Genomic DNA, 16800 nt, shown 5'->3' on the forward strand with positions numbered 1-16800 from the left:
TTTCAAATTATGTCTTAAAAATACATGAGTTTACTTGCCTCGCCTTAAGCTGAAGCTCAGAGCAAAGATGAAGGAAGTAATTGTTCTTGTGTCCCTGGCATGTCCCTCCCCAGAGTGAGTCAGTGAAGACACTCTGGGGTTTTGGAACTGCTTTACTCTGTCAGTTGAAGGAAAGGCCAGGGGAGCTGAGGTTCGTGGGAAGGTCGAGTCATTTGGACAGAGGAAAATGACCAGGCATTTTGCAAACAAGTGTCCTTGTTTTCCAGGAGACTTTGGTGAGAGGCTCGGTGGGTGATTCTCTACAGACCACAGCCATTCCAATTGACTGTGGCTGGTGAGCTCTTGCCTCCTGATAGCAAATTCTGAGTTAGCTGTTCGGGTGTATGGTGTAGGTTAAGCTTGATGCTGCTCTCAAAGAAATTATGAACTAATAAGTGAATAGCCTTGTAATCTAAAAAGGAAACTGAGGCGGACTTGAGTCAAAGAGAACATTTGACCCAAGACTGTGACATTCTGGCTCCGGCTTCTCCATTAATTAGCTGTGGAATGTCATGTATATAGCTTATCCGGGGCTTCAGTTCCCTCATAGGTAAACTCAGGAAGTTAACCTGGGTGGGGACTTTGACTGCAGAGGAGGATTCTGTGAATGCTCTAAATGGAATGCTGAGTTTTGCATGTATTTGTGTTTTTCTAAATGCTAGATTCTTTCACAGGTTTTTGTCTCAAGGCAAAACTTCTTGGTGAGAGCAGATTTTGGTACTTATGATAGCAGGGGGAAGGAATAGTTTTAAGATAAGTCCTAAATTCACAAAATAATTGCTGTCCACACAGGGAAAAACCCAAATGACCACACCGTTGTGACTGATTTAAGGCTGTGTGAGTACATATAAATTCATTTCCACACCGATGTTTACTTTATTCATCTCTAATGCTCTTGCTCTATTCATTAAAGGATGAGTATATTTATATATAAACTACATAAATAAATATACAAGACATTGCGTTTTTATATATGAGAATGGCATAGCTGAATTACGAAAGCTGTCTTTGGCCTCATCTCATGTCTTTATTTAAATTCTCAGTCCCCACATTGCAGTTACACAGTTGGCAGTGTCCCAAATAAAACTGGACTCTGTTTTATCATTCCAGATGTTGAAGAAAATACTTATTGCAAAGCGTATGTTAAAATTAGCTTTGAGCCCTGACCTGTGTGGCTCAGTGGGTTGAGCATTGTCCCGCAAAGCGAAAGGTCACTGGTTCAATTCCTGGTCAGGACACATGCCTGGGTTGCGGGTTCGATCCCCAGTTTGGGAGTGTATGACAGGCAACCGACCCCACTCACACCGATATTTCTCTTTTCCTCTCTTCCCTTCCTTTCCCCTCTCTCTAAAAATAAATAAATAAAAATCTCTAAAAAAATAAAATTAGCATTAAAATTAAATATTGGATTAAATTGAGTTAATAAGTAACAGTAAATACTAAGTAGAGTTATCACTTAATAATGACTTTTAAGTTCTGACCTCTATGTTATACCCAGGAGTATCTGCATGAAGCTGATACACAGAGGAAATAATTAAAGTAAACCAAAATCTTGGGAATATTTGTACTCGCAGTTATTTAGATGTTCTGGCAGCTTGCAAAGAGAAAAATATATCATTTGTCTCAGAGTATAGGCAACACCTTAACTTCTCCCATGTGCTCGGGATTCTTGAGATCACAGATGATGGTGGTGAGAGCTGCCTGGCAATACCACTTCTGAGGCTGAATGGACGCAGGTACAAGAATGAGGCAGGACACCTTACGTGGCTTCATTGCTGCCTTCCCTTCATTAGGCCAAGGAAGGCCGTGCGATTGTGCTGGTCATTACTCAGGTGTGCCTATGTTTCACTGCACCTGGTCTTATAGTGGCTTCTAAGCTAGTGATTCATAGCTGCTGAGATAATGTCCTCCCCAAAGAAAAGCTCCACCTTGTGCCCTTTTCTTCTTACCCTTCTAGAAATCTTCATCAGTTTAATTATTCTAGGGGAACTGAAGTTTCCTCTTCTTGACTGTCTCTTGTGGATGAAACATTATTCTAGGCAATTCATATTAAAAATTCTGAAAATACTGCCTGGGGGTGACAGTCTTACTTAGATTTGTGGGTCACATGGGTGGTTTTATTGGTTTATTATAAATTGAGACAATACATAAATGAATTTGTATTCATCATGAAACTTAGACAAGATTTTCTTTTCACTTTTTTCCCTTGGGTGATCTCATCCTCTCCTACCAAATGTCTAAGATTACCTTTACAATTGAAGGGAGACGTCCTTTTGCTTTTAGAGTCTTTCAAGCACACGTTTCTTTTGTGCAGGACAGTCTGGATGGAGTTTAACGACTGCTGAAGCTAGTAGTCTGTGTTCTCACCTCTTAGGAAACTGGCAGTGACTTTGATTTATTTTTCTCCTTTCTACAGATATGCAAGCATGTAACTGCAGACAGAGAGAAAGGAGATGCTTACATATTTAGCAAATAAATAATCAAAATATGTGGGGGGTGTTTGTGTGAGCACACACCACCTCTATACTGGACAGGTGGTGTGTTTTTCTCTCAAGTAGCCATGAATTTATACCTTTAATGAGGAGGCTTAGCATCTCTGCTGGCACTTAGTTATGTAGTCTCAGCAATTTAAGAAGGAGGGAGAGGGTTTTAGGGAATTTTGACTCTCACTTAGTGGATCTGTGGTTTAATAGTATGGTATTTTGGGGTAACCAGGATTCTGGCACCAGAATGTCAATTAGCTGAGACTCTCCATCAGTTTGGGAATGAAGAAGTGGGAGAAGGGATTTCAGTAGTTCTTAAATAATTATTTAGCAGTGCTCAAGGCTTGTGTATCACAATCAAAGACGTGAGATTGGGTCCCCAGGATGTGTTCTATGTTCCTTGTGTACCACAGTGCTGTCCCCTCCTTCTCAAGTCACCGCCCAGAGCTGGTTCAACCAGGAGGACACTTAAATTGAGGGTGTGGCAACCTGTAGCCATTGTAGCAGGAAGAAGTCTTTAGGAAAAAAAATAATATGTACTCTCTTTAGGAATTGTGGTAGTTTGCAGAGCTTGAAATAGCCTTGACAGCTTCCTGTGCCTATTCTGTCCTTGAACTGAGAGGTAATCCCTCACCAATGACTGAGGCCTGAGTATAGTGCAATAATTGTGTTTGTCTTCTGTGTTTCAGTTTGTATTCCAAAACATGTTACCATTGTATTACCAACATTTCTTATTTGTATGTATATTTTTGCTTTATTCCTTTACCTTCATGATAGTAATTATGTGCTTGGCTTTAGATTCATAGGCTCTTTGACACTGTGATATTAAGAGATTTTAGAAGAAAGGTCATCAGCTGTCTTTCTGGGCTATTCTGAGCATTTTGTGTTATATTTATTTTGGATCCAACTTTTCTTGCCCTTGATTAGCTAGCTATTCCTCCTTTCCTTGGCTTCTCATCATTTTTGGAAGCTTTTCAATATGTCTGTAATTGTATGACTGTTTTGTTCAACAAATAAACACAATCTCAATTTTGGGAGGAACTCAAGAAGATGGAATGGAACTCTCCATTGATGCTTCTGGTTCTCGTGCGTGGAATTCCTAGAGCAAGGAAGTCAGCTCCCAACACACTGATGTCTGAAGGTGTTTCCTGTTGAGGAGGTTAGCTCTGACTAAGGGAAACATGTTTCCTGAGGCATTCTCAAAAGTTTTGGATGATGTGGCACTATTTAGAGATTAAAGAATGGATAATTTGCTGAGAAGAGTTGGCTCTTTGGCTTCATGGTTTAACCTGGCCTTCTATGAGGTTTGGCACAGAACACGCCTTTCAGAGGGCCTTGCAGCAGATCGGGCTTCCTGCGCTGCAGGGGGAGGCGAACCAAGTGTCAAGTGGGAACTGCGTGGTCCTCAGCAAAGGAACAAACCTTCAAGCATGAGACCTCTCCCAGGAGAAAATAGCAGCACCCAAAAGTCCCTCTTCACATGGACCCGCAGCACCCCCGCCTGCTGACCCCTCCCCACCCCTCCCCTTGCAAGTGGCAGAGCAGCAAACTCTTCTTTGTGAAACTGGGTCTGAGTGATTCTAGAGGCACAGAAAATACTGAATCCACTGGAGTGTTGCAGGACCCAGAAGTGACTTCTGTTTCCTCACTCTGTGGCCCTCCTGAATCCTCAGAAGATAGAGCTGGGAAAAAAAAAAAAAAAATGAGCGTCTTACGGCTGATTCTTTGCTCTCTTGACCTGATGTTATACAGTCAGTTCTTGCCATCATTTCTGTAAAGTCTCCGTGGATACTGAATTAGTGAATACTGAATCGTTGTTCCTAGTGGACGCACAGGCATAGGTTCCTTGAGCTTCTGCCACAACATTTTCTCAACTGTTTAATACATAACCTTGTTTCTGTTTAAAGGCACCCTTATTTAATATTATTGATTCATGGACTGTGAACTCATCATACTATAATTCATGCCTGAACAAGGCTTATCTAACACTTGCATTTTCTCCATAAGGCACATCACAGCCTTCTTGCATTTAGGAGTGCTAGACAACACTTCAGCCATATGCTTGGGAGCCATTTTAAACATTGAACTCGCCAACAGAAAGAACAAAAATGTGAAAAACAAGGACACTTGTTTATAGTATGAAAGCTGAGCTGAAACAAGAAGGCAGAGCATCACCTTATTTGACCTCAGCTGGGACCATGCTCACGGGCAGCTCACATTTTTTGCTGCCCTGCATATGTCCATGAATGACTGCGAAAGCACCCCTAATATTGATTTCAAGGTTACGAATAAATTTTAGTGAGTGGGTCTATTCACAGATATCTACTGTATAATATAAAATAATACCAATTATTGTGGCAGAAATCCCCCTCAACTCAACTCTGTAATTCATGTAGCAGACTAATCATTTGAGGTAAAAATGAGTTACAAGTTGATGTTGTGACCAATATCCAGAACACATTTTAAACAACCTCCTGTAAAGTAAAGAGCGTCAAGGAGAACTTGCCCATTTAGTAAATCCTGTTGTTGAACAGATGACAGTTAACACTGCCAGGCTTTGAACGTCTAGAGAATAGGAACAATGTATTGTGTATCCCCATGTTCTTGGTATTGTAACAGAACCCCTGGGCTCTCCAATTGAAACAACCCACGGGCTGTTTAAGTTAGGGGCCCGATTGCCCGCCGCCAGAATTATAACTCTCAATACCAGAGTTTAGTGAAAAGAAAAAGAATTGTTTATTTGTACATAGTTCTGCCTCCCCCTCCCAGACTTGGCCAGTCTTAGGAAAGTCAGAAACACTGTTTCCCTACTTCCTAGGCACAGTTCAGCTTTATCAGCAGCTGACAATCACTCAATTCTGATTGGGAGGTCCTTTCTGTGCTGTGGTGCCCTCCAGCTCTCAATGCAGAACCGCCTGGATTCTGAGCCTCCTTGTAAACTGCCTTCTTTCTGCAAACCGTGTGGATCTCCTCTCCTTCTCAAAACCGCATGGCAAGAGCCTCTTACAGCAGCCTGGAGGCCCCCTCCTCCAAGCCACATGGAGGGAGCACGCGCCCACTAAAATGTCCGCAGCTGCTTAATATCCCTGACTATGTCCTCTGACGCAGTGGGTGTTGCAAAGCATTCTGACCATTCACAGAACCCTCCGCAGGCTCTGTAGGCTCCTTCCATACCGTCCCACAGTCCAAGACCCCTCCCATCTTCCTGAGCCTTGGAAGTTTCAAAGCGGATCTTTGTGCAACAAAGTTTCCAGCCACTAGCCCCAGGCATGCAAAGGCATCCTGAAAGCTGCTGCTTTTTCCCTATCTCCCAGCCGCAAACTCTGGGGTTTGTTTTTGGACTCCCCTGTTTCTGTAACAGTATGAAGGGTAATAATGGCCAGCACAGTGGGACCTCAGCGAGTAAATGAACACTAAATAAATGAATGAAAGAAAGAGCAAGGAGAAACTTGCTCATAATGCCTTAAAGTCCACTTCAGGGCACCTTAAGAGTCTGATGCATCTTTTCAGCTTAGGTAATTTTCTGACCAGCATTCATGTCAGTGGTTAGCATGTCGAGTGGTGTAGCATGGCGGGGGTAGTAGCATACCTGGGTCTGAGAAAGGAGCACCGACCATACTGAAAAAACTACTTAAGGGCTCGAACAGTATTTGACTCTTCCATCTTGCCATGGAGCCTGGTTTAAAATTTGTTCTTTCTCTGATATTTCTGCTACCAACTTCTTTCCTCTTCTGTTCTATTCCCACAATGCTGTTATTAGAACTGTCTCTCTACAACATGAATTTGGTCATCTCAATGTCTTGCTTCAAAAATTCCATTCTCCCCATAAGATACAAATCAAAACACCTTACTGATCTGGTTCTATTTCTCCACCTCAGACTTCTGTCTCTTACCATTGCACTGAAAGACACCCTCTGCTCAAGCTAAATTGGACTTTTCACACTGTTTCCCAAGTACACCATTTAGGACTTTGGGCCTTTGCCAGTGTTATCATCTCCTTCTTCCAGGTCTTTCTCAGCTTCTGTGCCGTGTCTGGTGAGAGGTCCATCTCTCCGACAAGTATGAGCTCTTCGAGGGAAGGCTCTATAATTCTCATCTTTGTGCACAGCCTCTGGCATGTTACTAGTCAGTAAATGTATTTAAACCTGTGAATAAATCTAAACATGATCTGGAGGATTTGGAAATGTGAAGCCTTAAAAAGTTTATTTTAAATTAAAAAAAAAAAGGATAGAATATCAGTTTCTGAGTACAGATAAGTAGAAAGATGTGACTGTTCTTTTGTTAATTAGCTTTGTATTGTAGAAAACTGAGCTTTTCCACTCAGGAAACATCTTATACCAGCGACTTGCAACCAGTGTGCCACAAGAATTTATAAAACATGCAATACCTGACTGTTTGTCAGGGGCACTGACCTTTTTTCCCTTAGATTTTCAAATAAAAAAAAAAAAAAAGACAATAGCCAACATAATAATAGCTGTTTGCTGTGAGTGAATCAAAATTATACCTTTTTTTTTTTTTTTTTTTTTGTCAGATTGGCAAAAAATATTTTTTTTGGTGTGCCACCGAATTTTAGCGACTTGTCTATGTGCGCCATGAGATGAAAAGGGTTGTAAATCACTAGGTTCCCTGGCCCCCAATATAAACATCCAGGGACTAGACTTAATTAAAATAGAAGCTAGTTAAATTTTATATGAGAGGAAATGACATTCAATTTCAGATATTATCTATTTAATTATTTCCTGCAGATTAACCATTTGTTTCAGCAAATGTTTATCCATGGAGCTTCTATGTATACGAAACTGGGCCAAGGGCTTTGGAGCATGAAAAGATAAGAACACAGGGGCTTTTGTCTGGCAGGAGGGAAAGATATGGAAGCACATTTCTTTAAAACAGGATAAAATATGCACTTACTACAGGTAGTGCAATGGTAGCATAAAGGAAGGTAAGATTATTTCCAGCTTGCTGATTTCTATAGAAGAGCTTGAATTTAACCTGGGCCTTGAAAAGGGCCCTTTGGGAGTAGGTAGGTAGCAGAGCAAAATGAAGGAATAACATGGATGGAGTATTTCAAGGAGCTGGAACTGTGTAAGCAAAGGCACTGAGGTAGGAACAAACAGGGAGCAATAGCAGGAGCCAAGTCCTGCGGGGAGTGTGAGGGTTGCGGGGGAGCATTGTTAAATAAGACTGGAGAAGTATATCAGGTTCCTCTTACAGAGAGATTTAATGGTAGTTTCCTTGGGCGTAATTCTGTAGTCATGAAGAGTCATGGCAGATTTTTAAAACAAAGGAAGTACACGACAGCAACTAGCAGCAGCAAAAATTTTAAGAACTTATGTGTCAGGCACTTTTACTAAATCCTCATCATAGTACTTTGATGTTAGTACTAGTAGTATAACATTTTATAGATAAAATGGAAAGCCTAGAGGTTAAGTAACTTTTCAAGTGTCCACAGCAAGTCAGTGAAGACCTGGGGTTTGAGTTCTTGTTTGAGAACTTGGGGTCTGAGCCTAAGGTTCATGAGAGGATTCATGGAGGCTTTGGACTTTCTGAATTGTTTGCGAAGTGTTTGGTATATGTGAATGTGTGCATTTGTTTCAGAAAAAAAATGTGAATCTATCTTTAATCATATAAGAGGTAATCACCAAAAAGGGGTGATAAAGACTATATAGTATCACCCTCTTTTCCTCCAGTGTGTTCATTGCACTATGGATGACTTCACACTTATGCTGCCTCTTAGGCTGGAAGAAGCAGAGCAATCTGGCCCTGCTCAAAACAAAAGGAAATGCCAGAATAACTCGCAGGAATTGCTATTATAAGTGGCAAACTCTTCCTGACTGTGGGAAACAGAAAATGTCCAAGAAGTCCTTTCGAAGGTCAACTATGAGATATCCAGGCCTTGAAATTTGTGATTATTTGAGGGCAGAGAGCGTAGCTTTCCACTGGGCAAACATGATTCTTTTAAATTTCAACAAAAGTTAAATAAACTCCTAAAATCTGAAATGTTTTTGAAGAAGGCCCAGATACTAATCTGCTTGCAAGTGGATCAAGTTGTGTTTTTACAGTGAGAGGGACTTATGGGATGAATATGTATTAACTCATGAAACTGAACATTCCTTGCAGCCAGTGGTGAAACCAAAGACAGGTGCCAGGATAAATGAATGAATGCAGATTAAGGGACTGCTCAGCTTATATCACTCGAGAAATCAAATTAATACCTAAGTTTTATTTAGAGTAAAAATGTTCATGCTTTAAATATGTAAATTTCAAAGATATTTCTATCACATAAGTATAGCAAATGTAATACTTTATTTTAATAATAGAGATCTGGATTTCCTACTTAATGGAGTTTTTCTTAATTGTTTTCTCACCTTTGCTTTCTCATTTTCTATTTTCTATTTTTTCATGGACCATTTGGAAGTATCTTATATACAACCCATATTTAGATCTTTCCAATTGTTAAAACATATCTTTTATCATAGTTTGTAGATTTGATCAAGGGTTCAATCAAGAATTATAAATAACCATTGGTTGTCATGTCTCTTTAGTCTCCTTTATGAATGGTCTTATCTTCCTGCATTTCTTGTTTTTTCTTCCTTGGTATTTCGTGACATTAACATGTTTCAAAATTTTAAGATAGTTGTCTGGAAGTGTGCCTTTCAGTCTGGGTTTCTGACTTGGTTTCCTAGCAGGTTAAACATTGCTAGTGAGAATACACTGCTTCTCATCAGAAGGTACCTGGTATGATGCTTGGTAGGCTAATTTTAATCACACGGTTAAGTTGGTGTTCACTGGACCTCTCCATTGTAAAGGTCCCTAATCTCCTTGATAACTAATAAATAATCTGTGGGATAATTCCTGGAGACGATGTGCATCTCTTGTTCCCCACCTGTCAGTCATTCATGCAGTAGGTTTAGCATTCACTTTTGATCCTTATGTGAATCAGTTATGTTGGTGGTTGCAATTGGTTGCTCACCAAATTTTTGAAGTGACTTTACAGGAGAAATATTCTCCTTTTCATCCCCATCCCTGTTTGGGAAAAAATCCTTAGGCCCCAAAGATACGTAGCAGAGGAGTTAATGAGAATGAAACATAAAAACAACTATCCACACATATGTTAATATTTAAAATGTGCAAAGTGTCCCCTTTTATTTTTTTAGTGTGTACACAGGAGAGTTAAGAGAGCAAGCAAAAGAGCATATTCGCTTAGTTTTGGGGATTTGCACTTAAAATAATAAATATTGATGCAGATGAGGAAAAACAAATTGCTGTTCTTATTTCCTTCTACACTAAGAGAATTCAGTAATAATGAGATGAATTTTCATCCAACAGCCACAGTCTGAACAGATATATCATGTTTGCCCTCTCATTTGAAAAAGTCTTAGAAGTAGTTCTTTCTGAGGCTTATTAGATTGAGATCGAACGGGCATCAAAACCATGGAATTCTTTTGAAAGGTGGGATGGTAAACAGAAATTGTTTAGTAGGGAGATTTCTTGGTCTAGGCTTATAATCCTTTTGGGAATTTATCCTAAGGCTTTTATAACTACCCTGCTTCTGACTGGCTCACTCAGGGACTCAGTGTTATCAGATGAGGATCTTATTTCACTGTTGAAAGCAGTGTTGTTCTCTGTTGGGGTGTTAGGGGGTAGCAGGACAAGATTGACTTCAGGCAATGCAATATAAAACCCACCCATCCATCTTGAAATTAGAGAGTACCCTGCATGCAATATAAGTTCTCCCACTTGCAATTCATAATGAAAAGATGTTTAATTTTGAAGCACTTGACTATCCTACCTAAACAAAACTATTCTTTAAATATTGGGGTAAAGACCTCATCAGGCACTCTCTGTGGATTCATTTATAATTTGCTTCATTTTTCTTTTCAGTGTTTTGTAAGAGGATTTTGGTCACTCTTTTCGTGATGGGTAGACCTGTACCTGTGCATCCGCCTACCCATGAATTCTCACCTTGTGTCCTTTAAGTCTGGAAAAAATTATTTGCCTCTGTTTTGCTGGTATGGTATGATTTCACACCTTTTTTTTCCCTCTTCTTCTCTCATTGAGATCCTGCTGAGTAAGGCTTGGTATGGGGTGATCTATAAAATTTACATTAGGTTATTCCAATTCTGTGTTTGGTGAGAGCTGAATACTCCCTATATTTACTTGACAAGTTCTCATATTATGTTTCTGGCTTATCTTAGGTATTGTTATCAGTTCTATAATATGATTATATACAATACCTCACTAATTCAAGCAGCTGAGCTTTATGGGTTGCAAGGATGAGCAATTCACTTGAAGGAATGATGTCAGTTTTGGGTCTTAAGACAATGGATCCCAAAAACTTATTGGTTAATTAGACTAGTGTGTGCCTGGCAAGTACAATAATTCTTCAAGAGGCTTGAGGTTAGAGCAAAACTAGTGTCTTTCTATGCCTACTTCCAGTGCTCTTGATGTGTTGTGGGCCTCCTCCAGCCCCAGCCCCAACCCCAACACCATCTATGTGACACAAAGCAGGGAACCCGGTCACAGTTGGCATGCAGCTAATAGCTTTGTAGTGTATTTGACACTATAATGAATGGGAAAGTACTGAAATATTTTCTGTTTTTAAACACTTTGACTCACTTTCTGAGCTGTAGCACAACTCTAAAGAATATTTAGAATTCTAATTCTTTGCAAAGAATATATGTATTGTAAGGGCTTGTCAAGTACATTGAATCACAGAGGTAGGTTTGTACTTGTCAAGCAGGTTTCTACAACACTGAAAAATGAACAGGGTTTACTTATTTAGTGTGGGCAATCTTTTAAAACGTTCATTTTAGTTGTCTTTTCTTAGAGCTTGACTTAATTACTAGAGAAAGAACGAAAATAACATCAAAACTGTGGCTACATGCGCCATGATGGGAGATACCATCTTTCTTTTAGGCATATCGTTGTGTTTGTAAAGCAACATGAAGGCTCCATGTATATTTGTTGAATTAAATTTTTCAAATCAGTTGCTAAATTCCTCTGGTTTTAGGTTTCTCAGTCTGTAGTCACCACCTCAGTTGACTTTACACAGATTGCCATTTTCTCTTCTTCCTGCCACTCACCTGCCACCCCCACCCCCACACCTGTTCCTGCTCTTATCACCGCTGGTCATATAGAGGCAGAGAGACCACTCTGTACCGGATACTGTGTTAGGATCTTGCAGAACTAAGACCTGGTGCTTGCCCCTAAGAGGCCAGAGTCCAGTATAGTCATGTAGAGAGATCTCAAAAGTACAAGTCATGGTGTGAGGGTGGTAGAGTGGGGGCCAGGGGGCAGTTTAAGGAAAGGCACGTCATCTTTACCTGGAGGGATCAGTCTTGGCATCATAGTAACCCTAGAGCAGAGTCTTTCAGAACCAATTCTCCTGGCAGTAGGGGAACTGAGAAGGTAACGGGGAAAATTCTCCAGGGAATGGAGAAGGCAAGCCCTACGTTTTGTGTTTTGGCCTTTATGAGAAGCAAGAGTGTCCTGTTGGGGATTTGGGTGAGTATAATTTTAAAAAGATCTAGGAGAGGAAGAGAGCAAGGCATTGTGAATGTGGTGGACATGCCGCAGTTTGGGAAGGAGGTGCGTATGTGGAATCTGGAAGGAAGTGAATGAACACCTTCGAGCAGGTACAGTAAAGGGACTCAAAGTCTTGGTGAAGTCCGAGACCCAGTGAAGGTGGGGGAGCTAGTAGAATGGAAGGATATTCTCAGAGAGGTGGGTAAAGTGAGGAGCCTGGCTTGGAAAGACTTGGGGTGTGACCAGGAGCTTATATTGCTAAAAAGGCCCTGGATTCTTGGATCTCTTTCCTCTCATTGTACTGTCTTTCCTTGGGCAATATCATCTCCACTGCCTCTCACACTTAACCAGCCCAAATCGCATACTTGACCTCCACACCAGTTTGTCCATTGGCTCAAACCAACCACATTTGTAACTCAAGGAAACTCTGATCTAAAACCTTTTAAAATCAACCTTCCCATGTTGAATTGATTCTTTTTTAGTACGCAGTGTGTATCTCATGAGGCTATTCTCACCCCTACCCCTTTATAGTCATGTGTTTACGTGGCTGTATGTCTTAAATGATAAGCCACTTGAGCCCATTGGTTGAGTCTGTCTTTGTTATTTTGCTTTGGATAAGCCAGAAAAGTATCTGGCACTCCTATATTTGTGGAAGGAAGGAAGGAAAAGGGAAAGAAGGGGGATAAGAAAATTGAAATTGAGGCAAGAAAGGAATTTGAGACTAAAGAATTATACACTTTACCACATGGACTCTGAAGGTTGTATAGATTGTAGCAAAAACTGAAGGAGAGTTCTTGAGTATCCATGGGGAAGACGGTAGTGGTACGGAAGTAGGGAGGTGTGTTAAAAACAATAATGGGAGAGGTCAGAGCAAGAAGGGTGAGTATCTATATAGCCTTCTTCAAAGAAGTTGACATTTAGAGGAAGGCTTGACGACAGTTATAAAGGAATTTCTGAGCTCACAGTGGGGAATGGGCTGGGAGAGAAATTGGTTGAGCCAAGATATACTGAAACACACAACTTTGGGTAAATATTGCTTCTATGTGGGAAATATTTCAGTGGGAATAGACTCTTATTAAACTCTTACTCTTGGATGTCCCTTGGATGGAGGCTTCTGGGGAGAATGGATAATAGCAACAACAACATAATATTATTGAAGTGCTTGTATTATTTCATTTATTCTCACAACAACCCTGTGAGTATGTATCATTATCTTTCCCATTTCATGAATGAGGAATGGTTGGCATAGAGTGGGTAAGTAGCATTCCCAGTTCTCACATTCCTCCTGAGTGGGCCACTTATTTTATAACCAAGGCAGCACATGCTAGAACCAGCCAGGTCCCCTAGGAGCATCAGAGCCCCTGTCTGAACACCCAAAGCACTGCCAGTTGAAGGCCTTCCTGATGATTTGGTGCCCGCTGCCATTTGCCCCAGCCCCAGAAGTTCAACCAAAACCATACTGCCAAGCTGGGGATGGGACAGGTTGTGTTCTTGCCTTCTGAAAACAGGGATTTAGGCTAATGATAAAGCAGATTTAAATACAAAAAGAAAGGTAGAGAGGAGAGAAAAAGAACACTTTCATGTTAGGAAGAATACTACTACTTATAATTTGAAGAGAATACATGTCAGTCTTCTAGATAAGATATATACTTGCAGCCTGAGTCAAGGTGGTGGCTGAAGGAGGAAGACATGGATAACAAGAACATGTGTTTTGTTTATTGGGGAGAAAAACTGATGGGGATTAAAGAACAGGGGCAATCAAAAAGTTTTAAAATCTGGTGATACATAGTGTTCTGATTCAATGGATTCTTGAGGTTGGATTCTCTTGCTTCTGTGAGAGAGTTTTTTCTTTTGTGTGCGCTCATGAGGGTACTTGGTGGCCTTCTGGGGAGGCTCTCTTCCCCAAAATGAGAGGACTTGCTGCCTTAGCCAGCGGAAGACCCCCCTGAAGTTGAAACAGGAGAGGGCTTGGGTACTGGAATGAGTGTCTTCCTCCTCTGGCTGATCTGAGGAGCTTGATGAGGTCTCTATAGTACTTGTTCTTTGGTTGCCCATTGCCTGGCTTATTGTCTGCCAAGGAAATGAGTGATGAGTAAGATATGTGTAACCTGGACAACACAGGGTCCATACTTACCCACTTATGGAACTCAAATCCTTTTACCAAAAAATAACCCAACTGTAAATGCAAAGTTTCCATACTCATTAATACTGTATTTACACACACACACACACACACACACACACACACACTTTTTTTTGTGCCCATGATTGTTAACCTTTTCTTTGCTTTCCTATCCTTTTCTCTGCTTTCCTATCCTTTTCTCCCCCTCAGTGGTTCTTAGTATTTTCCCTTCAACTCCACCCTGACCCCTTTGACCCCTTTCCTTGCTGTTATCCTTCTCCCACTCCTGGTCATGTCTGACACCTAGAGGGCCACCCTGTTTCATAGCCTATAGCAATGCTTCCTGTGTTCTACCCTCGCCCCTCCACTGGGCCTGTCCCCCGCTTGCCTGTGAGGCACCTCTTGGCTCACCTCAGCAAGTTCATGCTCCTGAAGCCTTGGAGGAGCCTGTGGAAACTGGATGACATCCTCATTTTCTGCTGGGTCAGACGTGGGCAAGACTCGACAAATGTCATGGTCTTGATGACTGACCTGAGCCATATCTGGAGAGGTGCTGCCGGACAACTGGAAATCTTCCTTTTGAGCAGATTCAGGGAATACAGACTCATCATCTTCGTCATCTTTCTGATTTTCTAGAAATTGCTCAAGCTTTTGCACAAGACCATTCAGTTTGCTGAGGGTCAGTTGTGTCTTCTCTTCAGGGTGCTTGTTTCTCCATTGGTTGTTGTCTCCATGTGGATCCCAACCAATGATGGAGTCTGAATGGCTAGAGCTTGTATCAATATCCCATGCCAGGGTGAAGCTTAGTTTGCAAAACTGCTCTGGGTTGTCCTGAATTTGGTCTTGTCTCTCCAGGAGTCTTCCTATAGGTTTAGTCTGCCATAACCCTTGGAAAGGAGGGACAGAATGGATTGAGGGACCCTGGTGAGATGTGTCTTCATGGGAAATTGTGTTCTCGCAGGAGATGTCCTCATCAGGGTAGTGGCCCACAGAGAGGCTCAGGTTCGACCCGGAGCTGCAGTCCTCAGTGTCACCACAGTTGCTGCCCGAGACTGAGTCCGCCATAGAGTTCTGAGGCTCACATGTTAGGTCTCCCTCATCACAGGAATCTTCAAAAGAAAGAGAAAGTGGATGAGACCAAGAGGGGTGAGACCAAGAAGGGTATCTTTGTATGTAAGCAGTGACATTATATTATCCATTCCCTTTTGTATTTGGAACTATCCCACTCCGATAAAAGTTTGTCCTATTTTGCAATCTTCAATGAAAGGCAAAAGAGGAAGCCCTCCTCCTTTAAAAATCTCTTTCTTTGTATACCAGTGTCTTCTGCTAAGCATCTACACCTGATACCTCACATCATCTGTCTTAGTATGGTTGCAAGAACTTAAAAAAGAAAAATGATAATTGTATAACACTTAAAAAAAATATGAAGATGAAAATAAATATGCCTGTGATCCCATTGTTCAGAGATAATGATAACCTCATAAAAATATTTTGATGGATTTCCTTATAATTTTTTCTTTTCATATATACACACATTTATACATATACACACTCCCATTCACATACACATGTGGATATGAATGTCACATCTGTTGAAACTGTGATTATTTTATGGCATAACCTGCAATAAACATACATTTGGCAATTCTATAATTTTTAGTTACTTTCTTATTAATGATTATTAGATGGTTATTCTTTTGATAAATAAATGTGCAGTAAACCCCCTTGTCAATAAATCTTTGTCTCTCTTTATATTCCTGTATGTGGATTTAATGGATCAAAGATCACAGACATATTAAAGGCTCCTGATAGTTGATACCAAATTGCTTCCAGAAAGGTATAGTCATTTAGATGACCATCACCCCACCATTTGATGGCACTTTTTTGTCTAGCTTTTTCTATGATGTCCCAGTAAGTGGCGGTGGGGGACAGGGAAGGAGGACACACACACACACACACACACGTGCACAGTGCAGACTCTGCTGTCTCTGCTCTGGTGGCTGCCCACATGAAATAGATGCTACCAACTTAGCCCTAAACTGGATGTGTAAAATCCTTCAGATCCTCTTGTCTTGGTAGCTGAAAGGCCAACTGCCAGAGGTCTGTGTTCTGGGACTGTTGGTTACCATGGCAACACAAGGATTCATGTTGTAGTCAGAAAAATGGAAAGAGGAAAAAGGGATAGAAAGCTACAGGAGTTATCCCTTGCTTCCAGAATATTCCATTATTGTACCATTCTGGGCTGAAGAGGATCCCCTTGAGGGCAGGGTGATTACTTATGCAATGGAGGTTACTTCCCTCTTATCATGTAGATGTCTAAGATGCTTCCTATTTTAAGGGGATTTAGAGCCTATTTGGTGAGATGGACATAAAACACTATTATAGCACAGAGAGGTAAGTGCAGCAACAGAGCTTCCAAATAATGGCGTGAAAGAACAAAAGGGGGCACCCGTGCAGCTGTGGTTGAGATTTGGGTGGGGGAAATCAGGAAAAGCCTCCTAAGGAGATTGCTTCTGATGTGTTTCCAAGTGGAAGTTAGTGAGGTGAAAAGTAGGGGTATGGCTGGGGAGAGAGGGCCTTTCAGGTGAGGGGGGGCAGTATAAGCAGGGATCCCAGGGTGAGAAGCAG

General features: G+C 41.1%; 2 protein-coding genes across 2 annotated transcripts in view; one reads left to right on the forward strand and one right to left on the reverse strand.

Annotated features, from left to right (window-relative positions):
• The window catches only part of CUNH12orf71 (chromosome unknown C12orf71 homolog), a 93158-nt gene extending 77921 nt beyond the window's left edge, over positions 1-15237 (reverse strand). Inside the window, exons 1-2 of the mRNA XM_090275113.1 lie at positions 14704-15237; positions 13924-14120 (exon numbers count right to left, since the gene is read on the reverse strand). Coding sequence (XP_090131239.1) covers positions 13924-14120; positions 14704-15237 — 731 coding nt within the window. The remainder of the gene's footprint in view (positions 1-13923; positions 14121-14703) is intronic.
• The window catches only part of PPFIBP1 (PPFIB scaffold protein 1), a 180641-nt gene that overhangs the window by 77821 nt on the left and 86020 nt on the right, over positions 1-16800 (forward strand). The window lies entirely within an intron of this gene.

The sequence above is a fragment of the Furipterus horrens genome, unplaced genomic scaffold (assembly GCF_987537825.1).
Source record: "Furipterus horrens unplaced genomic scaffold, mFurHor1.1.pri manual_scaffold_4, whole genome shotgun sequence".
Lineage (NCBI taxonomy): Eukaryota > Metazoa > Chordata > Mammalia > Chiroptera > Furipteridae > Furipterus > Furipterus horrens.